Here is a 24,974-nt window from a genome sequence, read left to right on the forward strand (position 1 = left end):
CACGGTTTTTGAGACTCTCCAGGGCTCTTGCAAAAGTGACAGGTGGAGGTTGTTGAATTTTGTCAGCATGTGCCTCGCTGCTCATTTCATCCTCTGTTTCATCATCAGCCGTTGTTGCCTGCATGTAGGTGCATATCTCGACATCAGTGCTGTCGTCAGCTGTTTGTAGATCGTAATCAACAGCTATGTAGCGATGAAACTCCTCTTCAGTAACACCGGCTGGGATGTCTATAACCTGTTCATCTGATGCGTTTGCAACAGCTGCATCTGTTTTGTCCCTCTCCACATCCTTAACAAAGTTTGCCCGCTTGTAGCAGTTCACAATGGTTGCCTGTGTAACATGATTCCAGGCTTCTTTCTGCATATGTAGGGAATCGAACAGTGATAGATTACGAGCCAGTTCAACAGCACGTTTATCCTTGCCAGTCTGGTCAACCATAACACTCATTAGACAACGTAGCACAAGAGCCCAATAATGTTGTTTGAAATTGGCTATTATGCCCTGATCCATAAGTTGGATCAGAGAGGTAGTGTTTGGTGGCAGGAAGACCACCTTGACGTTAGACAGCCTGACATCATCCCTGTGTGCAGCACAATTATCACAAAGCAACAAAATCTGATGCTTTTGTGCCCGCATTCTAGTGTCTAACTTCTTTAACCACTGCTTCCAAATTTCCCAGTCATCCATGAATTTGCGTTAGCCTCATATGACACAGGAAGTCACTTAACTTTCTTGAAGCAACGGGGCTGTTTGCTCTTTCCATTGACGAGGGGTTACAACTTCTCACTCCCATCCATATTGCAGCAAAGGAGGATCGTCAGTCGGTCCTTCGACGTTTTACCTCCAGTAGTTTCGGCATGTTTGAATGCAAGTGTTCTATCAGAAATCGCTCGCCAGTACAGTCCGTTTTCATCAGCATTGAAAATTTCACAAGGTGCAAACTCATTCAAGATGGTAGGAAGAACTGAAACAACCCAATTTTCAGCACCAAAGTCATCAGCGTCTTGTTTTTCACCATGCTGTTTCTTGAATTTTATGTTGTTCCTCTCCTTCCATCTTTCCAACCATCCAACAGTGGCTTTGAAATCAGTTAGTCCAAGACTTTCAGCTAGCTGGTTAGATTTCTCCATAAGCAGTGGACCACTGATAGGAAACTGTCTGCTCCTGACTCGAGAAAACCACCAAAGAAGAGCATCTTCTACATCCTCAGCTTTTCCTGCCCGTTTTCGTTTCTGTTGTGGATTTGTATTGTTTTGCCAGTCTCCCAGAAGCTGGTCTTTCTGCTTGAAGACATGAAATTTGACTGGGATTGACACCATATTCTTTAGCAATAGATGCTTGACTTTGTTTGTTTTCTAATTTTTTAAGAACTTCTATTCATTCAGCCAGTGTTAAAGTCTTACAGTTGCGCGACAATGACTCCAGTGTACACTCTAACAACATTCTTTCACTTATTCTGCCTTTGGCAGTTAACCAACGAGATTTCAAATTTACTGCCCCTTTGTCACGCGCCAGTCAGCTTCCATATTCCATGCATGCGCTTATGCGGAGTCTTTCCTGCAGAGGAGCAATCTTAAACCATGCATATAATCGAATCTTGCACTTATCAGTGGTGCGCTAAACTGAAGTTTGTCCCCTTAGAAATTGATGGCGCCAAAAATGGGACCGAAGTACGGCATGCAGTTAAACAGAGCATGTGCTTATCTGGCGTGCACTTAAATGGAGTGCTCTGTACACACACACACACATATTCATTCAGTTTTATGGCTTTTCATTGTAATTAATATCAGAAAGTATGACACATGACACATTTTACCATTTGAAAAAATATTTACCTTTGGTACCCCACTTATGTGCCATTAAGAACTAGCTGTAGACAACAGCAGTTACAGGAAAATATGTCAGGGATGTCATATGCTTTATGTTAATAAGTATACTTGACTAGGTATATATAATCTACTCATGGAAATAGCTGGAACTGCTAAATATTTATAGAGTAGTGTCCACTGAAAAACTAGTTAATAGGGATAAGAGATAAAAGGAAATATTTGTCCATGACAAAGAAAGAAAAAAAAACAAAACGGTAGAAGGTGATCATTTTACCATGGTTGAAAGACGTCCACTAGGAGACGTGGAGGGGCATAATTGAACGAAAACGTCTATCTCCATGGGCGTTTATCTCCGAGAACGGGTCCGTGAAGGGGCGGACCGAACCGTATTTTCGAAAAAGATAGACGTCCATGTTTTATTCGACAATTTGTGAGCTGGGCGTTTTTGTTTTTCAGCGATAATGAAAAATGAAAGCGCCCAGCTCAAAAACGAATAAATCCAAGGCATTTGTTCGTGGGAGGGGCCAGGATTCGTAGTGCACTGGTTCCCCTTACATGCCAGGACATCAACCGGGCACCCTAGGGGGCACTTTTACAAAAACAAAAAAAAGGTAAAACAGCTCCCAGGTGCATAGCACCCTTCCCTTGGGTGTTGAGCCCCCCAAATACCCCTCAAAACCCACTGCCCACAAGTCTACAACATTACTATAGCCCTAAGGGGTGAAGGGGGGCACCTACATGTGGGTACAGTGGGTTTGGGGGGTTGGACGACTAATACACATTAAGCAGCACAATTGTAACAGGTAGGGGAGGGATGGGCCTGGGTCCACCTGCCTGAAGTCCACTGCACCCCCTAATAACTGCTCCAGGGACCTGCATACTGCTGCCAGGGAGGTGGGTATGACATTTGAGGGTGAAAATAAACAGTTGTGAAACGGCATATTTTGTGGTGGGAGGGGGTTTGTGATCACTGGGGGAGTCAGGGGAGGTCATCCCCGATTCCCTCCAGTGGTTATCTGGTCATTTAGGGCACTTTTTCGGGCCTTATTCGTGGAAAAACAGGGTCCAGGAAAAGTGCCCTAAATTCTCGCTAAAAACGCATATGTTTTTTCCATTATCGGCGAAAGGCACCCATCTCTGATCGGCCGATAACCACGCCCCAGTTCCGCCTTCACCACGCCTTCGACACGCCCCCGTCAACTTTGTACGCTTCCGCGATGGAGTGCAGTTGAAAACGTCCAAGTTCGGCTTTCGATTATACCACGTTATTCGTTTTTGGGAGATAAACGCCTATCTCCCGACTTAGGTCGCAATATAGGCGTTTTTGTCTTTTGATTATAAGCTGGATACTATAGTAGTCAGCTGGAAGAAGAGAAAAATAAAATGTGTATCATTTTGGATATTAGAGAACAAGCATCGGATTTGGAGTTCATTTTGAATGTGCATAAAAACATAGGGCCCGATATTCAAAACTATTTACCTGGTCAGGAATGGCTCTTGGCCGAATAGCATTTTAGCACCTAACTGTGGATATTTAGCAGGAGATAACCAGTTATCACCCACCGAATATCCACGGTCAGTGGCTAGCCGCTAACTGGTTATATCGCACAACATAGCCAGTTAAGCACAGATATTCTACACCAAACTGACTATGTTTAGCAGTTAAAATAGGTCATATAAATAATAGGCCTATTTTTAAACACTAACCCCCAGATTCTATATAGTGTGACATGAGTTGCATGCACAAATCAGGTCGTATTCAGATTAGTTTGTGCAACTTAATTATCTTAACAAGTCGATCAGCGCTGATAATTGCCACTTAACAAGCAATTATTGACACTAATTCGCATTAAATTAGAATTTACATGAATTCTGTAAAGCGATGTGCATAAATTCTAAGATGCAGACTTGAAAAAGGAGTGTGGCCATGGGTTTGGAATTTGCCATTTGTGGGTATTTCTAAAAACTATTAGGGTCATTTACTAAGCCGCAGTAGCATTTTTGGCATGCACTAAAAATAAGTATGTGTTAAATGCTAAAGATGCCCACTGGGAAGGTGATAGAACTAGAGGACATGAATTGAGGTTGAAGGGGGGGCAGACTCAGGAGTAATGTCAGGAAGTATTTTTTCACGGAAAGGGTGGTAGATACATGGAATACCCTCCCGCGGGAGGTGGTGGAGATGAAAACGGTAATGGAATTCAAACGTGCATGGGATAAACACAAAGGAATCCTGTTTAGAAGGAGTGGATTTATGGAATCTTATCAGAGATTGGGTGGCAACGCTGGTAATTGGGAAGCAAAACTAGTGCTGGGCAGACTTCTATGGTCTACGCCCTGATCGTAACTGAATAAATATGGATGGGCTGGAGTGTAAATTTTAAGGGGCTTCGACATTAGCTTCAGAACTTTTAGTACAAGAACAGTGCTGGGCAGACTTATATGGTCTGTGCCCTAAGAATGGCAAGGACAAATCAAACTTGGGCATACATATAAAGTATCACAACCAAATTTGGTTGAATGGAGAGGCGATCAATGCATTCTATATATTGTGTAGAAATTTAAGCCTATGCTATAAAATGTAGGCATACTTTAAAGAATACGCCTAGGCGTGGTTTTTTACCAGCACATTTTTTTCTGGCTCCATATATAGAATCTAGCCCATAATTAATTAGAATAATGGTATATATGTGTGTATGTGTGCACATGTGTGCATATATGCCAACATTTTGCCAAAGTGCTATACTATAAATAAACAAAAGTTACAATTCCCAATTCAACCTCTGGAAAAAATTTCAATAAATATGAGACCAGAGAAAATACTTAGGAGATACCTAAGTGAAGGAATTGACCCAGTGAAACCCAGTTCAAAACAAATGACAGTTTGTAATATATCTTTTTGATAATAGAGGTGTTCTCAGAGTTATAAACTCACCTCTATTATCAATAAGAAACAAAAGGTCATTTGTAGAAATATAAATGCACCACCTGCTGGCCAAACTAGAGAGTTTTACAGGCAGTTTTACAGGCTTAAAAACACCGCTGTCACAATACCCCTTGAAGTGGTTTAGAAAATTACCCCTCCTGTTTATAAATGGGAATCTGATATTCTAATTAGCCAAGATAACATACAAGGGTTTATTTTAAATTTGTTTAGACAAAGCAGTTTGGAATATCATTTTGTAGAGTGTATCATTTGCTTGAATTATGAAACTGTCTGAGATAACCCTCTCTACCCAAATACTTGTATCAGAAATAGATTTTAGTAAAATTAGCAGAGAAAAAAATTAAACACTGGTGCTCAATAGCTGTTTTGTTTTTGTTTTTATTTTTATGAGGGAAAGTTTTTCATTGTCATTTATGATAAATGCTGTTATATTTTGCTGCAGGGCTTCTCAAGTATATCCTGTTGATCTTAGTTTGGGCTATCATTATAGTCACAGGAAATCTGTGTGAGATAAATTTACATATAATGGGTCTCCAGTGTAAGCAAACACTGAATCCTGTATATCTGAATATCAGCACAGACACCTAGGAATGAACACTCACATTTTCATTTACTTTCTGTTTGCAGATTTTATTCTTCACCATACAGTATTGCAACAAATCGCATGATTCCACAGTCATCCATCACACCATTTATTGCTGCTTCCCCTGTCTCTACTTATCAGGTGGGTCAGATGTGAAAATATCTCCTGGTATCTCACTTGACAATTATGTGATATTTAGCCAGGAGCCAGAAAAACTCTGAAAAGAATTGTGAAAAAAATCTGATGTTGAACAAGGTAGATTTCTTCCTCAAATCACTAGAAATGGACATTTTAGATTATCCTATATCCACTTCAGAAATCAAGCACATTTTATTGCCCCTTTGGAGAAATCTTCAAAGAATTCTTTAAATATATTGTAAGTGGATCTGTAGTCCACCAATCAGCTTAGAATTTTTAAAAATCTGAAGTAGATTTTAAAAATCTGCTTTGAATTTCTTCTGATATGGAAACCCCTCATTTTTTTCTGTTTTGAATCATTCGGCAAACGTTTTTATGAAGAAGTTCATATATCCCAAATATTGAATTCATACTGAAAAATTCTGCTTGTAACTGCATGATTTAAGCAGTCCTTTTCACAGACTTGACTTGATAGCATGAAAATATATTAACAGAATACTGATCTTGAAGAGGATGGGATTTGAAATACTGCCTTTCTGTGGTTACCAGCACAGCTGTTTACATATTATATACAGGTACTTATTTTGTACCAGGGTCAGTAAAAGGTTGTGACTTTCCCAGAGTCACAAGGAGCTGCAGTGGGAATTTATAATGTGTAATAAAAGGTTTAGTTTATTTGTATTTGGTTTGCAATTATTTGGCATTTGATTTGTGTTCTCATGCAACTTCTCTGAAGGAATGTGTCCCAGCTAGGGCTAGGATCAATAATTTATTAGTTTAAAGGCATGAAGGGCAATTCTATAATGGAGCACTTACATTTGCATGTGCATTACACATGTAAATATATAGAATGCTGACACATTCATGTGTGCACATACATTTGTAAATGTTAATATTCTGCCTAAGTGCTATTCAGTAACAGTGTCCCTAAGTGATATAGGGGAAATTCTATAAATAGTGCCAGTTAGGTGCTAATTTTGCACTCAACTTTCGGTGCGGAAATGCATTTTGATGGATGCAAGGCACTGAAATGGGGTCGAAATGGCAGATTGGCATGGAAATACACTTACACACACTCTGTTATAGGATAGCACCTAAGTGCATCCGTGTGCAGCTGTAAAAGGGGCGTTCCCACGGGATGGGCATAGGCAGATTAGGGCATTCTGGAAAATTGCGAGACATATTATAGAATACCGTGGATGTGAGCCCAACTTGCATGCCAGGATTTATACCTGGTTTTAGTCGGTGTAAGCCCTCAAGCCCAAAGTTGGGTGCGGAATTCGGCACCGAATGTTATTCTATGAAGAGCCTCATCCCAGCATGCCCTTTATAGGATAGTTCTGGGTGCTGATTTTTTGGGGCAGTGGAGAACTCAACGAAGTCCCACGGATAATCACAATACAACAAGGCAGTGGATAAAAAACCAGGAGTCCCAGAGTGGAGATGAACAAAACTTTATTAATCAATATATTGACTCAACACAACGTTGTGTTTCGGCCAAAAGGCCTACATCAGGAGTCTAAGTGCCGGAGTGGAAAATGATAGCGATGATCCAGATTAAAGCAGTGCTGGAAATTGAAGACTGTTTTGCAGTGGTCTTGAAAAAGACCTTTGTACTGAAATGTTGGCCGGATCACTCGCGTGAGCGTCATGGCTATAAAACTGCAAAACAGTCTTCAATTTCCAGGATTACTTTAATCTGGATCATCGCTATCATTTTCCACTCTGGCACTTAGACTCCTGATGTAGGCCTTTTGTCCGAAAAACAACGTTGTGTCGAGTCAATATATTGATTAATAAAGTTTTCTTCGTCTCCACTCTGGGACTCCTGGTTTTTTACCCACTGCCTTGATTTTTTGGGGCAGCCATATTTGGGTGACACTAACTAAATCCGGCCCATTCAAGGGGACAGACACAGGGGTAAAGCATAGGCAGGACATCGGGACATAGACAGGGCTCTTACTTCTGTAGATAATGTACAAAATACTATAAGTTACTCATGTCTCTGCTGCATTTGAACAGCCATAGTTAGGCCAGCTCTATGGTATAACTGTAGGTCCCTAAATGTTAGGCATGCTGATACCGGGTTACGCTAGTAATCTATAAAAGTATCTGGACACACAGGTGCTGTTACAGGCTCTCAAAGTACCTAAATGATTGCACCATTAGTGAGCGCTAGATCCAGAATCGACCCTTCCCTCATGGGTTCTGTCACCATTTGTCTGAGAAAGGCACTTTGACAGGCATCCACAATCTCCCTACTTCTTTCCAATTCCGCAGACGGGATGTTCCAATCTACGTCAGACAAATTGAAATCTCCCAGCAGTAGCACCTCCCCTTTCATACCAATCTTTTGAATATCTTCTATCAGATCCTTGTCTAACTTCTATGTTTGCGCAGGAGGTCTGTAGATAACTCCCGTGTGGATACAGGTTCCGTCTTCTCTTTCCAGGACAATCCATAAAGCTGCTTCTTTTCCCCAGGTTCCCCTCATTTCAGCCACTCTGATATTCTCTCTCACATACAGAGCCACTCTTCCACCTCTTCGGCCCTCTCTATCCTTCCTAAAATGATTATAGCCCGGTACGGTCACATCCCATTCATGAGAATCGTTGAACCGTGTCTCCGTAATAGCAACAATATCCAAGTTTTCTTCAAACATCAGGGCTTGCAAGTCTTGAACCTTTTTACTTAGACTATGAGCATTTGTGTACATAGCTTTCCATGTGCTTAGTGAGTTTGGGTGTTTTTTTATATTTACATGACCTTTTCTTCTGCCATCATGTTTATTATGAGGGTGACTTTCCAAAATCCCCTGTTTCCTTTTGTCACCCCCACACTCTAGTTTAAATGTCTAGAAACATACTGTCTGAATTTCTCCCCAAGGATCCTTTTTCCCATCACAGAAAGATGTAGCCCAGAACAGCCTGTTATTTTTCCACGTATTACCCCATTCTCCTATGTATCTAAAACCTTCTTCTTTACAACAAGACTCAAGCTACTTATTGAATTCCTCTGTTTTGTGTAGTCTTTCCTCTCCCCTCCCCAACGTAGGAATTACTTCAGAAAAAGCCACAGTCCGAACCAAAGATTTCAGTCCCTCCCCAAACTTCTGAAACACTCTCTGTGCTGTAAACTTGCTTTTGTTGTCCAAGTCATTTGTCCCCAGGTGAATTACATCAGTGTTAGAAGCCTCGCTCTCTTCTCGGATCACTTTCAGTATTTGGTCTGTACATCTTGTAGCTGAAGATCCTGGAAGACATTTCAGTACGTTGGAACCCCTGAACTGTGCTCCTAAGTTAATGCCTCTGATATTGGAGTCTCCGAGCAGTAATAATTTTCTGCTTTTCACAATTCTGTCATTAGTTGGGGGATGTTTCTGGGGTTGTGCTATTTTCATTGCCTCTGGTTCTACCACAGTACTTCTTTTTTTTGTTATTATAATGATGCAACGCTGCAAAGGAATTTGACAGGGGCAAAGCTTGGAAGGGCGAGTGTTTCTGTGTCACAGATCTTAGTCTACCAGAGCCTACTGTGACCCACCTATTCCTCCGATGTTTCATTCTCTGAGGCAGTGGTGGTGGTAAATTAGCTGGGAAATGAGTAATCCTGGATGCTTCTTTAATTGTAGTTAATTCCTTCTTGAGTTTGTTGATCTCTTCTTACAAGGCTGATATTTGGAGACAGATAGGTCAAGCTCTAAGTTTCCAGATAGTTTGCCTTATGATTAAAGCAGAACATGTATTGCACTGAATGAAGGTCATAATGATGTGATTCACAAGTGTGAAAAGGTGAACTATGAGAGGGAATAACAAGAATTAGGATTGACCAATTAAGTGTAATGAAGATACATGTCCCCTTGATTGCCCTATGTAAAGGGAGTTTACCTGGGGGGGGGGGGGGTGTTGGTGGGACTAGGACACAGGTAACCTCAGTTACCAATCAAACCAAGTCTGAAAATGCCCAGCGCAGCTCCCAGCTCACAAGGTAAACTTAGGTTCTACTACCCAGCTCAAAACAAAATTGCCCCTCCTCCAGAGCTATGAGTTCCCAGATGCTATGTAACCAAAATTGATTTAATTAAGTCTCTGGCAGTGTAGATTCAACACACAATTCTAATGAAAACAGACACCAGATTCAGTGTCACCAGATTAAGGGCCAGATGCACTAAACTTAACAAGCCATTAACAAGCCATTAACGGGCAAGTAGTAAACCGTGGCATGCACAAAAGGCTTCTCCGAGCCATTTTCTGATCATGGTAGCAACTAACGAAAATGGAATACAGATGAGCAAATTAGTACCCCAATGTGTATAAATCATATTGTAATGAGATGCACTACCATTTTCCGATTCCCTTACCCTGGAAACCCTAACGGGAGGTCTGCACCTCTCGTTGGGGCTGCTGTGAGGGAATCGGAAGGGAAAAAAAAAAGTGCTCGTCAGGGACATCCTTCTAAAGTGCCTAACATAGACATCCTTCACTCACAAAAACAAAAAAGGACGTCCCTGACGAGCACTTGGATGTTTGCAGCTTAAGTGAAGGGCTACTACTCTGCCTTCTCTCTCTAAAACATTCACGGGAAGCAGCGATCAGACGGGGCTACGAGGATGCTCTCTCTTCCTGCGCTGCTTATTTGTCTTGTCCCCTGGAAATCTGGGTAGTTTGGAGGGTTTGTGTGCCTCGGATTCTGCTGTCCCCACACTGGGTGGTGCTGCGAGGGAATCGAAAGGGAAAAAAAAAACATCCAAGTGCTCGTCAGGGATGTCTAACACGAGCTGGATGTCTTCCTGCAGCTTTTGTGATGGGCGTCCTTCTTGGACGTGTTTTTTCTTATATGCAATTAGTAAGGACTTCTCTAAAGAAAAAAAAAAGATGTCCCTGTTTTTCTTACCTGCCTAAACTGATCACAAGCACAGTTCTCTCAACAGTCCCCTCCAAGGTTGTTTTCAGCTTGCGCCCCCCCCCCCCCCACAAGATCGAGACGTACGAGGACGTCCAAATCAAAACTTTTTGGATGTCCCTCCCTCCAGGTCTCTATCAGCCAAGCCCAGCGTGTTTAGCTGTTACCAGTATCAGCTAAATGCACTGGGATTGGCTGAGAGAGACCTGGAGGGAGGGACGTCCAAAAAGTTTTGATTTGGACATCCTCGCATGTTCCGATCCTGTGGGGGGGGGGGGGGGGGGGGGTGCAAGCTGAAAACATTGCAGGTAGGAAAAACATGTCCAAGAAGGACGCCCATCACAAAAGCTGCAGGAAGACATCCAGCTCATGTTAGAGGTCCCTGAGGAGCACTTGGATGGTTTTCTTTTCTTCAAAGAAGTCCTTCCTAATTGCCTGATGTAAGCCTGCTTTTAACATGCAAAGCAGTAAACAATGGAAATGTTACACAAGGGAAGAGCAGTATCACTTAAATTAACTGGGGCTCTTTTCAGCACTCTCTCTTCTGAGGTTCAGGCTGCTGACAAGTTTCCTGCTGGTCAAGGACGTCCTTTTTTTTTTGTTTGTTTTTTGAGTGAAGGACGTCCATAAAGGATGTCCTTGGCATGCGCAGAGCAGCCGGCATAACGCTTGGCTGCTCTGCGCTTGCTCGACAGGCCGACTGGCCGACTGGCTTCCGAGGGAATAGAGAATGCAAGTGAGTTACAACGAGCAGCTCATTTGCTTTCCCTTTCCTTGATGCATTCCCATTGCTTACCGATTCGCTAAGGAATCGGTAAGGGAAGGGCATTAATGATTGTTTTAGTGCATCTTCCCCTAAGTCACAGGTTTAAAACACTTGGCACTGGTTAAAACACAGTTCCAATGAAAACACCTTTAAGACAATTCCAGCATAAAAAGATGAAATCACTAGCACAGATATTCAAAACACAATTCTCTAAAATCCCTTTAAGACAATACCAACATAAAAATATAAAATCACAGTGCAATATAGGCAATAGGATAGAGACAGATAAGGAACTTATAGAGGTCAGACCCTCTGCAAGTGAAATGACAGGTTTTGTGTGTGTGTGTGTTAATAGGATAGAATAAAAAGGGGGTGAAATAGAATAAAGGAGTCAATAGTTTATCAGGAAGATATTACGAGATATTAAGAGCAGGACACAGGTAACCTCAGTTACCAATCAAACCAAGTCTGAAAATGCCCAGCGCAGCTCCCGGCTCACAAGGTAAACTTAGGTTCTACTACCCAGCTCAAAACAAAGCTGCCCCTCCTCCAGAGCTATGAGTCACCAGATGCTATTTCAGTTCTACTATTGGTAACTATAACCTATAACTGAAATCTTCCACTGTACCTGAGAACTAGAGGGTAGTCAGTGTAATAAGTTATTCAGAAAGTTCTGTTCTTTGAACATGACAACAAAGCCAGTCAAAATGGTAGAAGCTATAGTTCAGAACAAAGTTATTGGGTGTATGGATAGGGGTAGCTTATTAGGATAGAGACAGCATGATATGGGAAATGGAAATAATACTTAACCAGGATCTTTGAATTTTGTTAAGGTATACGTAAACACGTGGATAAGGACAAGCCATTGAGTATAATATATCTGATTTTTCAGAAGACATTTGCAAAGTCGCATATGTGATGCTGCTCAGGACATTACAAAGTAATGGGATAGGAGGCAAAGTGCTACTTTGGACTGGTAACAATAATTTATTTAGTGGAGAGAATTGAGTAGAAGAGTGTTCCATGGGACAGTATTGGGACAACTGTTGTTTAACATATTCATTAATGTCCTGGAAAAGGGAGCATTATGAGGTGATCAAATTAAGTTCATAAAGCTTAAGCTGATTGTGAGGAATTGCAGGAAGACTTTGCATAAGGCCAAGGGACGTGAAATGCCTTTGTTTCATAAAATGGGGTTTTTAAAAAAAAGTTTTTAGGAATTTTTTGTTTGTTTGTTTGCTTCAAACATGTTAAATTCATAGGTGTACATGCAGACAGTCACGTTAACATACACTAAAATGGTTAAGGCACCATAATAGACTGAATGTGTGCTAATGAATGCACATTCCTAATAAGAATACAAAACATACTATCCTGGGTCAGTCCATAGATCCCTTAAGCCCAGCATCTTGGCCCTGGCATTTAGTCTCTGACAGTGGCCAGTCCTGGTCACCAGCAAGTACATGGCAGATCTTAAAAAGTAGATTATTTCCTAGTGGCTCACTCCCAGGAATAAGCAATGACTTTTCCCAAAGTCTAATGTCTTATTAATAGCTTATAGACTTTTTTTCTGGAACCTTTTCAAGCCCCTTATATGCTAAATGTCTTGTCCAGTTCCCAGCTATGCTAAATATCTTGACCACTTCCTTCAGCAGCTTAACTGAGCAGGAAGTGAAAAAGTGTTTCTCCTATTTGTTTAGATCTGAAACCTGTTAGTTTGGTGCTTTGTCCTCTAATCCCAGTACTACTTAAAGAGATAAATAATTGTTTTCTATTTCCCTGTTCCACTCCACTCACAATTACAGTATATAAATTTCTATTTCCTCTAGATTATCTGCTCTCTAACCTGTTTAGCCTTTAATGATGCAGGGCAGCTACATTTCAGACAAAGTTTAATTTGAACAAGTGCAAAGTGACAAACAAAAGAAAAATAAATCTTACCTAGGTTTATATAACTGAGGTTATATGCTAGGAGTTGCAATTCAACAAATTAATCTTAGAAGCCCTTTTACTGAAGTGTGGTAGGTTTATTACTGCAACTGAAGTGCAAATCGTAGGGTGTAGTAAGTTCAAAGCCTGTGGTAAATATGGGGGTGTTCCATACCTTGGCAGATAGCACAGGTGTACCCATTCTACATGCCAAGGCATGGCAGGCAGGCACGCCCCAGTACTGCCTAAAGTAAAAACAAAATAAAGAAATAACAGAACTACATCAATGGTTCAACACTGTCCTGATTCCCCCCCCCCCCCCCCCCCCCCCCCCCCCCCATTGCTACCCATTTGGGGTTAATTCTCTACAGGTCGCCAAAATTAGATGCCAGGATGCTGTGCATTAAGCATGAATTCTATATCAGAAATTGCACACATAAGTCTGCAGTTAGGTGCCTAACTTGAGGCATGACCATTAATTCCAGCTGAAAGGCTGGTGTTAAGTGTGTATCTGTTGGTATTCTATAACCCACATTAACACTAATGATAGACAATTATTGATTAATATCAATTAGCAGCTAAGTATGCAATTAAGATGCACCATAAGTGACACTGTTCTATAACTTGCACTTGCAGCTTTGCCAGCTAAGTGTAACATTGTATGCACAAGATTATAGAATTATGGGGATGGGAAGTAACTGTAACAGTGTAGAAAAAGTGTAGGCACATATTCTATAAAGGAAGGTCGGTGTCTTCTTTCCTTTGTACAGTACAAGTTTAACTGGGTAGATATGTGCGTATGCAGTTAGGTGTGAGCACTTATGCTGTTGATATAGCTGGTGTAAGTGTATGTGTTTAAGTGCCAGTGATGCATGTAGAAGTCATTATTCTAATCATTTACATGTGCAATCAGCATGTAAATGTTAGTGCCTATTTCATAGAATTACTCCCTATGTTGCCTTCTTGAAAATTTGCAGCCAGGGGAGGTATACTTTTAGTGGACGCCAGTAAACGCCTAAAAGATGATAGGCTGTATGGTGTTTCTCTGCTATCCACTCTGCCCACCCAAACCAAAAGCCCAGTCTGAAAAATTAGCTACTCTGAGGTTCAAAGCAATGGCGTAGCTACAGATGGGCCTGGGAGGGCACTGGGTCACACATTCTTGGCTCAGGCCCACCCTGTCTGGGCCGCCAAAACAGTTCAGCTTTGCTCCCCGTTTTCCCTCTCTTCTGCCTCTGGATCTGGCATTTGCCCCGCCTACCTGCAGCCCAGCAATTCCCCTCCCTCTGAACCACCCCCCTTCTCAGTGTACCTCATCACCTTCACAGATGGCAGCAGAGGCACACATCCACTGCCTGCACCAGCCCCACATACTTCCCTCTACTAAATCTTGGCCTCACTGATGTCACTTCCTGTTTCTTCTCTGGCAGGATGCAGCAGAGGGAAGCCTGCAAGGCCGGCACAAACAGTGGATGTGTGTTGCTGCTGCCACCTGCAAAGGTGCTAAGGTAGACCACGGAAGGGGAGTTGCTGGGCCACAGGCAGAGGGAAATGCCATATCTGGGGATGTAGGAGAGGGATGCAGGGCAAAGGGGGAAAGGTTGGAAAGCTCACCCATCTTAACTGTGAGCCCACCCAAAATGACAGGTCCATCTACACCACTGAAAATATGTCTTTATGATGAAGAACTTTGTTAAGGTGTTTATAATGGTTTGAGTGGGGATATGTGAAGCATTTTGAAATGTTGTACATATTTCTAAATTTGACATGTGGAAACAGTGGTTACTATTTTTATCAATGTCTGGTTTTGTGAGGTGTGAGTTGAGTCTTTGTGATTTTTTTAAATGTATATATTACAGATATATTTTTGTTATTAGTTTTTTTGGTATACCATTTTTATAAGATTGTGTTATGGTTACCTGGTTAAACTACTTCTGTGTTTGCATCACTGCAAGGAGTATTCTGCATATTAATGTTATTTATGGACTGTGGAGAGTCATTTTTCTATGAGCTTCTCTTGTTCTGTCAAAAAAAATATGTTAAAAGAGCCTACCGCATGTACTGGCTGCAATTGTGGGAAGACCGAGTGGAAATCAACTGGATAGGACATGCAAGAATAGAATCAGGTGTCTGAGAGGAGAGTTTACTGGAGAATTGTCTAATTTGTATTGTTGTTCTTGTTTCCACTGTAGTTTTTTTTTTCTCCTATTGTTTTGTATTTGTCTTCTATCTTTCTAAGGGTAATGTTTATTCTCTTACTCTTTGGGGCTTATTTTCAAAAGAGAAAAATGTCCAAAAACTGGCATAAGCCGGCAGATGGACATTTTTCTCATAAAAAACATCCAAATTGATATTTTCAAAACCTATTTTAAAAATGTTTCTCTATGCTGTTTGTCTGCAGTGTGTTCAAATCACAAGGGGGCATGTTAAAGGCAAGATTTGGACATTCCTAACACTTTTGCTCCATTATGGCAGAAAAATGTCTAACACTTGGATATTGTTTTGCTATAATGAGCAAAACAAAAACATCCAGGGCTAAAAGTTGGGCATTTTGGTCTAGACCTGTTTTAATAATGACTAAGCCACAAAAAAGTGACCTAAATGAACATATGACCACTGGAGGAATAAAGGAATGACACCACCTTACTCCCCTAGTGGTCACTATCCCCCCACCCCCAAGTCTCTATGACAGCTTCAGATGTTATGGCCAGTCCTATTAGAGCAGCAAGCAGGTCCCCGGAGTAGCCTAGTGGTCAGTGAAGTGCACTATGGAGAAGGGGACTCAGGCCCATAATCCACTCTGTTACACTTCTGATGGAGAGTGTCAGCCCCATAACACCCATCAAAATGTACTTGTACCTACATATAGGTGACACCTGCGAGCCATAAGGGCTATTGCACTGGTGCATAGTTGGGTATTGTAAGTTTTTGATGGGTTTTAAAGGGCTCATCATGCAATATAAGGAGGTAAGGGTGAGATGTGAATCTAGGACCTTTTATGTGAAATCCACTGCAGTGCCCCCTAAGGTGCCCCGCTGCTCTGCTGGAATGTCTGTGTGACAGTCTACTAAGAATGTTGGTTCTTTCTACATCCCAATGGCATGGATTTTTTTTTTTTAACGGTCCTAAAGATAGACACACTAAGCACAAAATGTCTAGAAAACGTCTAGAAAATGGCCATTTTTGAAGCAAAAATGGCCATGTTCACATCCTGATTTTTTGACTTTTTCAGCAAAAACATCCAAAATTGGATTTAGACATCATATCAAAAATGCCCCTCCACATCTCTTTCAAGAGTCATCAGTCCCTGTGTTAGAATTTTTCGAGAGAATGTAGCATGACTAACTTGATGTGTGTGCTTAGTAGAATTGCAATGACTGAGAATATGCTTTGGAGATGAATATTGATGTGAGAAAGAAAGATGGCATAACCATAGGGCAACATGCTAAGATAGTGAGAGAGAGCAAAGGAATGCAGCTCATGCTGAAGAGAAGAATAAAAGCAGAGAAGGAATGTAATTCAAGAAGTACTCAGGGGAGGGCCTGGTGTTAAGGCCTACTACAGTACAGTACAGTAGGAAAGCAGTGAAAGCTAGATAGCACCAATCATCAATGTGAGGGCAGAAGGAAGAGGTGAAGGAGGCAAGCTCAGACAACAGTGCTGGCGAGGCAGGGGCAGATTTGTGGATACTTAAGCACAACAAAATGGAGAATGACAGAATTCTGAGGTCTGGAATGTGTACAACATCCTTTTGATAAAGATTCAACACAAAAGTGCCTACCTGAGAAAGAACACACTTCAAAAGAAAAAACAGCAAAAGTCAGCAGCTTAGGAGTGGTGCATAAGTCCATCAAGCAAATCGAACACTAATACCAAAACTGCAGAAGCACCACTCAGGAGAAGGTAATCAGGATTCAGCAGTCACCAAAGCAAACTGAAGGGAATGTTGTGAGTCTCCGTTGGACTGAAGGGCCCAGATACTGCAGTAGAACTGCATGAGAAGACAGCAGGTGAGTAGTTTTTGATTTATAAAACAAGTTCCAATGGCCAGGGCAGAACCCATTTCTAAATGGCCATTGTACTCAATTCCAGTTGAGGGGAGGTCACTGTCTCCTTAAGGAGGTCAGATCGCTGGGCCTTTTTTCCTGGAGGGGAGTAATCATGGAAGGAAAGGGTGGCAGTTGCTTCCTGAATAAGTTTTATGTCCTTTAAGTATTATAAACAGTAAGCACATAAGCACTGCCACACTGGGAAAAGACCAAGGGTCCATCAAGCCCAGCATCCGGTCTCCGACAGCGGCCAATCCAGGCCTCAAGAACCTGGCAACCCCCCACCCCCACCCCCCAAAAAATTAATAGGATGAGTACTTTCCTACAACAAGGTTTACAACCCATGCTACTGAAGTAGTTATTTACAAAAAAGTAAAATTGGGCACACGCAACACAGTAACTTGATAACTTGAAAACAAAAGAGAACCCCTAGAGTTTATCATCTAACTTTGTTAACAGAATAACCAAATTTGGGTGATTAGTACCAAAATAAACATCATGCAACACTTAGTGTAACTGACCACCAGAACTCGCTGTTTACTTACCTTTTCTTTTTTTTACTATCATGCAAAAGTGGCATCAGTGGGCCTGATATTCAGACTGTGGGAGTTAGCCAGGCTGACTCCTGCAGGTCGGCACTGAGCCCAGATATTCAATGCTTTTGGTGACTGGTTTCAACTTAACCGGCCAAACTGATATTCAATCCTGGCTGGTTAAGCTGAAACTGGCCAAAGATAGGCCAGCTATTTCAGCAGCCTAATTTGGCCACCAAACTTAGCTGGTGACATGCTAAATATCGTTGGATATCCAGTTCTATTGCACAATATAATCAGTTATTCACTAAGCGCTAACTGGCAATATTTAGCAAGAGATAACCAGCGATCTCTCACTGAATACTGCCAGATAGTCAGTTAAGTGCCATTTAACTGGCCAGGAACCATTCCTGCCAGTTAAATGGTTTTAAATATTGAGGGCAGTATGACTATATCCTGATGCAAGATGAACTGAAGGTTTCCTAGACTGATGACTCACCAGATTGGTCTCATCCGTTTTTCAGCCTACTCTTCATGTGCTCTGTATATTTGTTTGTTTTTCTACCTGTCTTAAGGAATGTGATTGTTGTGCTACATACACTCCCCAACTTCTTGTTCTCTTAGTTGGTCCTTGTCGCATGAGGGCCTAATCGGCTTTTGTCTGTTTTACTATACTGTTGTATTTAATAATATTGTACTCTGCCATGATGGGCCCTGAATATTGTTTACACTATGAAAATGTTTACTGAAGAAGATAGAGCTGTTATTAAGTTATTGCTACAAACTGGGACTGCATTTCAAGTAAACCAATGCACGATCAAAAATTGTAATTGCATGCTTGATCAGGGGACACAGTCAGCAGTTCATTTTGGGAGGCATGCATTTTCTCTCCCTCCCCACTCCCTCCCCCTCCCCCCCCCCCACATTAGATATCATACCTTTGCTGGTGGGGATGCCGAAGCCCTGCCAGTCAAAGAAATCCACTACCAAAGCAGCCCCCTTCCTCCTTGTGCTGTCTCAGGAACAAAGAAGTCAGCAGGGTGCCTCCAGCTGCTGATGTCAGCATTTCCCCAGCATACTTAGTTCATGCACAAACTGAAAATGCTTGCGAAATGCAAGCACTAGTGGCTGGAGACACCCCACTGACTTCCTCGCTTCTGAGGGGTACAGAGGCACCTATCTACCGACCAGACATGATGTCCAGTGAGGTGTTCTGTCTGCCTGGTGCCAAAATTCAAGATGTAGGGGAAAGTTTGCTGTGACTCATTGAACCTACTTACCACTATCCTATTCTGCTCATCCATGTTGGCACAAATAATGCTGCTAGGTATACTACTGAGCATATCAAATGTGACTTCATAGCTCTGGGTCAGAGGGTGAAGCACCTAGGTGCTTAGGTGGTGTTCTCATCGATTCTTCCTGTTGAAGATAAAGGCCAAATGAGGGTATCTCGCATCCTGGAGCTGAATGTGTGGCTGCGTGGATGGTGCCGACGTGAACGCTTTGGTTTCCTAGACCATGGGATGATTTTCCAAGAGCTATTGAGCAGTGATGGTGTCCACCTACCAAGGAGGAGTGTCTTCTGTAACAGACTGTCTAAAGTAAAAAAGAGGTCTTTAAACTAAATTTGCTGGGGATAGGTGAGAAAAGCCTCAAAGTTATTAATAACCCTCAGGAAGGAAAGAAATCAAATAACTTTATAGAAAGAGGAAAAAAAAAGAGTAACATCTGGAGAGCTTTGCCCGTAGTATGGGAGCAATGCCCATAGTATGGGAAACAAATTTCTAGATCTAGAGGCTATAATGATAGAAGCCAAATTGGATTTAGTGGTGGTCACGGAGATGTGGTTCACGGAGAGCCATGACTGGGATATAGTAATACCTGGCTATAATCTATTCAGGAAGAAGAGGGTAGGAAAAAGGGGTGGAGGATTGGAATTATATGTTAAGAATAATATACATGACAGAATTGCAGGACATATAGGGTAAGGAAGAAGCACTGTGGGTTAAACTGGTAAGAGGGAATGGTAAAATGTATTTACAGTGGTGTAATATACAGGTCAACTTCACAGTCAGAAGAAATGGATAGAGACTTAATTGAAGACATTCACAAGACAGATAGGAAAGGGGAAGTATTGCTGATAGGTGATTTTGATATGTCAGTCATCGAATGGAGCATCCCTTATGCTGCTTTCTCTATAATATTCTTCCTTTAAAGGCAATCAAAGTCCTCACTGAGGTAAACCCCTAAGTATTTAATGCTGGTCTTTACCCATGACATAGGGAAATATCTCATGGTGAAACATATGCATGGGTGAGTTATAGGCAAGGCATCCGATTTCCCAAAGTTTATTCTAAGGCCAGTAAAAGACCCAAAATCTTGAATGATAGTCATGACAAAGGGAAGGGTGATAGACGCATGTCATCAGCAAATAAATTTATATGATAATCCCGACCATCAGCCCCAATGTCCTCAATATGCTGGGCCTGATGAATCTTGGCTGCCAGGGGTTCTAAAATGAGCACAAATAAGAGTGGGAAAAGAGGGCTGCCCTGCCTCGTCCCTCTCCATAAGGATATGAGATTCATAAGATCCTCATTACTAATAAGCTGTGTGGTAGAGTTACTATAAAGCGCTTTAATCCAGGCCAGAAATGCTCCCTTAATACTGAACCTCTACAGTACCCAAAAAGGTACTCCCAAACTACTTTGTCAAACACCTTCTCAGTGTCTGAGCTGGCCAGGATCGCATCTCCCGACACCTTACGCCTTTCTTGAAGTATGAGGCTTTCCTTAAGGACTTTAGCCGACACAAATCTGTCCGGCACAAAGGTGACTTGATGATGATGTATTAGTTGGGGAGTAACCCACCCAGCCTAGATGCAGATCTGCTGCCATAATCTTGATGTTCTGATTGAGCAGAGAGTCTACCAGCTCAGCAATGAAAGCATCCTTTCCCGGCTTTAGGAGAACTGTGACATAGACATGATTTAACAGTGGCCCCATGATTATAGTGTCCCTAATCACCTCACACATTTAAATAAATGGTTTGGGGATGACATCCTGTAAGATCTTGTAAAATTCAGTGCCCAGCCCAGGGGTCGTAGCCAACTTCAATTCCCTAATGCTTCAAAGGGCCACTTTGATCCCTGCAAAACATCTGCAACCACAACAAAGTGATCCTCTGGATCTTCCTACAACCTATGTAGGGCAAACACAACATTTTTTCTAATCAGTATAGCTACACCATACTGTCTTCCATTATAGACAGCATAAAAAATGTCCCCCACCCAATCTCTCTGTAATTTTAGGTGTTCTATTTTTACATAGGTATGTTTCTTGTAAGAATGCTACATCAGTGTGCTATCTCTTTAACGTCTGCAAGATCGTAGTCTGCTAAACAGGCAAATGGATCCCATCCACATTGTTAGAAATCTTAGGTTAGCCAATCGCACTACATGGAAAGCATAATGGAAGTGTGTAAAACTGTGAAATGTTGTGCACTCTGGGGGGCCTCCCAGTCTGACCACTTTGGTGTCATTAAATGGCCAACCCAGAGCTGAGGCAACAAAGGAAATGCAGGAGTTCAGTAAGAGCAAGAGAGCAGCAAACAGGTTGCAGAAGAACAAAATACAGATGAGCTCTGGGACCCCTCCTTATCTCCCCTCCTACCCCAACCCCATCACCTCCTTCCCCACTTAACCAAAACCCAATAATAATAACCCACATAAACCCCCTCACACACACCTTACTGCTCCCCACTATTCACACAGACCACTTCCCTCTAATCACCAATCCTATCCCACCCCATCCCTCCACAAATCCCTAAACAGAGCATCCTCAGTAACTTGCAACTGGAACATTAATAACACTCTGCAAATCACGGGAATAAGAGACAAAGGATAAAATGTCAAATGTGAGTCAGAGCCTGCTGCCTCTTAGAAACCAAGCATAGAGCCCAGTTACAGAAAACGTCCATCACCAATCTCCCTAGCATTCCAACCGCAGGTTTCTTCCTGGTTGGGTCAGACCAAGGTCACCGCTCCATGCTGGGTCTGCTATAAAGAGCAGTGACCCACTGGACCCAATGTAGATCAAAAAGGAACAAACAGCAGCTCCCTGCTCATCATGCCACAGAAGAACCCAAACAGGTTGGGTCACCCCCACCAAGGCCAAAAGTTCAGGAAAGCACAGATGAATGGTAGACGCATAGAGCGGCAAATCGGTCCTGCACTCACCCAACACTAGTACAACAGCCATCAGTGCACCTTCAGAACAATGTGGTGAGCTCAGACAAGAAATGGGATCATCATATTAGTAGTCTCCTTACCAACTAGGCCAAAAATAACAACCAGTGCACCTCATCTTAACTGCAATCTATCCACAAATATCTTTAAGTCAATGGGATCAGAGAAAAGTACAGTCTTGTCATGTGTCACCCTGACCTGATAGAAGCGCACAAATCACACTCCCTTGTCAAACAGGTGCTTGCAGTGCTGCCCCATCAGCTTTCGCTGTTCAGACACTCTTGCTGAGTAATCTTGGAAGAGTAGTAACTTAATTCACTTATAATCCACTGGCCTACTCGCCTTAAAACCCTACAAAAGACAATCATTCTCAGCATAATGCTCTCCTTTCCTGATAGCGCCCACTCTGTGAACACACTGTACCTGTATAATGTCGTTTGGGAGAGTGAGGCCTAGCTGACCCATAACCATTGCTCAACAAAGTTCCAAAGCTCTTTATCCTTTACAAATTCAGGCAGGCCAGCAATTCTCACATTGTTGCGCCTACCTCTATTCTTTAGCTCGTCAACCTTCTGTAGCATTTGTTAGCACTGGGACTCTATGGCGCTAAGGCGGCCTCCGCAGAATTCACACGGTTCTCCTGACTCGAGATCTGTTCCAAATTCTCCTTGATATCATCCACCGAAGCCTGCAGCTTCAAGATTCTTTCGTTGAGCACTGCTGTGAGTTGTTTGGTGAGCTCATAAACTGCTTCCTCTTGCAAGGTAATCACTGGAGTGCTGGATTGTGCCGCTGCCATCATAGGACTCGTGGACTGCTAAAATGGCAATTGCAAATTGTACAAAATTTGGCTGTATGCCGATTGTTGAGTTATAAAATTAACAAACATATCCCACCAGTTCATAGACTACTTTAGTTAAGTTTAAAGTATTAAAGCTAGCATTTAAGTCACTACAAAGAGTAGCCTAATCTATCTGTAGGATAGACAACTATGATATGATCTGGGTCATGTCATGTGCTTTCAAAATAAAGGTCATCTATATGAATTGCTAGGAAAGAGAATATGATTAGCTCAATTTAGAGACCAATGTTTTTAGCAGCAGTCCCTAGATAATGGAATAAGCCATCCAGGGATACATTTCATTTTTTTAAATACTGTCTGAAAACATTACTATTTCTTTCATAATTTAGCCCTGTATTTGAGATCTGCAGTAATGACAGTGATCTTACAAGAGATCTAGTTAGGCCTATATATAAGAGCTATATAGTGCTAGGTTTGGGGAAAACAGTTATTGGAGCTTTCCTGTAAAACAGGCTGTTATAGAAGAATATATGTTCAATTTATTATGAATGTTATTGCCATTTGTTGCGGTCAGTATTTAGTAAGTTTTGTGGATCTGTGAGTTGTATGTGTTATTTATTGCATCAATGTGTTGAACACTTTTTTAAAATTGTATTTTATGTACATCGTTTGGAGCACTTTTTGTGACAATGAAGTGGTATATAAATGCAAATAAACTAAATTAAACATTCCTGTGCTAAAACGCCTATACTCATTTGCTTCTTCTCGCTCTAATAGGTGCTACTAGTGGCCAAAGCTCATGCACTATTTCAGACAGAGACAGGGATGCATGAATGATGGAGAACAAATACCACTAGCATGGAGAATCAGAAGAAGAGATTGGGTCTCATATTTCTGAAGCAGTGCCATTGAGCCCTACACTCTCCATGCCAGCATTGAAGTGAGTAGATAGTTTGGAGCCAGAGTTCCCTTTAGGAGTTCTCCCTGGTGGCCTAAAGCCAACTACTTGACAAGTAGGCAGGATCATCCTGCAGTAACTGTGGAGAGCCATACCATCACATACTCCTTACTTGTAAATCTCTCAATAGTCATTGGACAAGAGCACATCAACGACACAGTCCAGAAAGATCTTGAGTCTGTGCAAAAAGAGCTGCATTAAGAGAACATCACATAAAATTGTTGCTGAAGTCTACAGCCAACGTGACATGATTAGTGAACAAACAGTCTGATGGGCAGCAGTTGTGCCTAGAAAGACTAACCGCAGCTGTCTCTGATGTCAGCTTCATCATCTGTCAGTCTGAAGAAAGTCAACAAAGAACAATCCCTTTGTCTATCAACTTGCACCAAATCTAAACTATCCACACCCACCAGACAACATCAAATGGAAGACATGTAAACACTATAATATTGTTGGTCCACAAACACATTGAGATTATGACCCTTACAGTATTGTTCATAATAATGTTGTGATTAGATTAACTTGGATGCTCTCCAAGCAATAAAAAGCTTGATGTCAGAAAACTGGACATAGTGGGGAAGAAGTATAATATAAGAACAGCATTGCCAAAGAAAGTGTCAGGGCCAAATGCTCTTCTGTACATTGTATGGAAAGCTAGAAGATCATCAGGTATCAAGAGATGAAGAGACAAAGGAAATTAGGTGGAAAGATGCAGAATAATTCTTATTGTATTTTTATCAAATACTTTAGATTTTTCAAGCCTAACTTGAGGCCTCTTTTATCAAATTGTGCTAGTGGTCCCAGTGCGGCAATACCGACAAATCCCATTCACTTTGAACAGACTTCATTGGTATTGCTGTACAGGAACCGCTAGCATGGCTTTATAAAAGAGGCCCTTGGTATTTTATCTGTACATATTATACCCTGTATATTCCCAAATGAAGCTCTTTTCCACAATGCAAGTATTTATTTCATTTATCAGGATTTATTTACTGCCTTTTTTTAATACTTTATTTAGTTTTGAAAATTTACAAGATCTCACTTATAAATGGTAATACAGCCATACATTTACAAACTACATTGTTTATCAGTAAAATAAAAATTATATAGACTCAAAGGCAAATTAAACAGACATAATAATGGACAATTGCTTCCTTAGACCACCATTGTTAGTGGGGGAGGGGAAAGAAAAAAGAGGAGGTTAAATGATAGAATCAAATAGAAAAGAAAATGGCCTGGCTCTATGCCCCCAACTATCAATTCTTACACTTAGTAACTCAACACATCCTAC

General features: G+C 41.6%; 1 protein-coding gene across 4 annotated transcripts in view; it reads left to right on the forward strand.

The window, feature by feature from the left end:
* Positions 1-24,974, forward strand: part of RBMS3 (RNA binding motif single stranded interacting protein 3) — a 1,285,867-nt gene that overhangs the window by 1,080,937 nt on the left and 179,956 nt on the right. For all 4 annotated transcript variants that reach the window (XM_030205863.1, XM_030205882.1, XM_030205872.1 and 1 more), the window contains exon 9: positions 5,405-5,501. In XM_030205863.1, the coding sequence (XP_030061723.1) occupies positions 5,405-5,501 (97 nt within the window). The remainder of the gene's footprint in view (positions 1-5,404; positions 5,502-24,974) is intronic.

Source organism: Microcaecilia unicolor, chromosome 1, assembly GCF_901765095.1.
Source record: "Microcaecilia unicolor chromosome 1, aMicUni1.1, whole genome shotgun sequence".
NCBI lineage: Eukaryota > Metazoa > Chordata > Amphibia > Gymnophiona > Siphonopidae > Microcaecilia > Microcaecilia unicolor.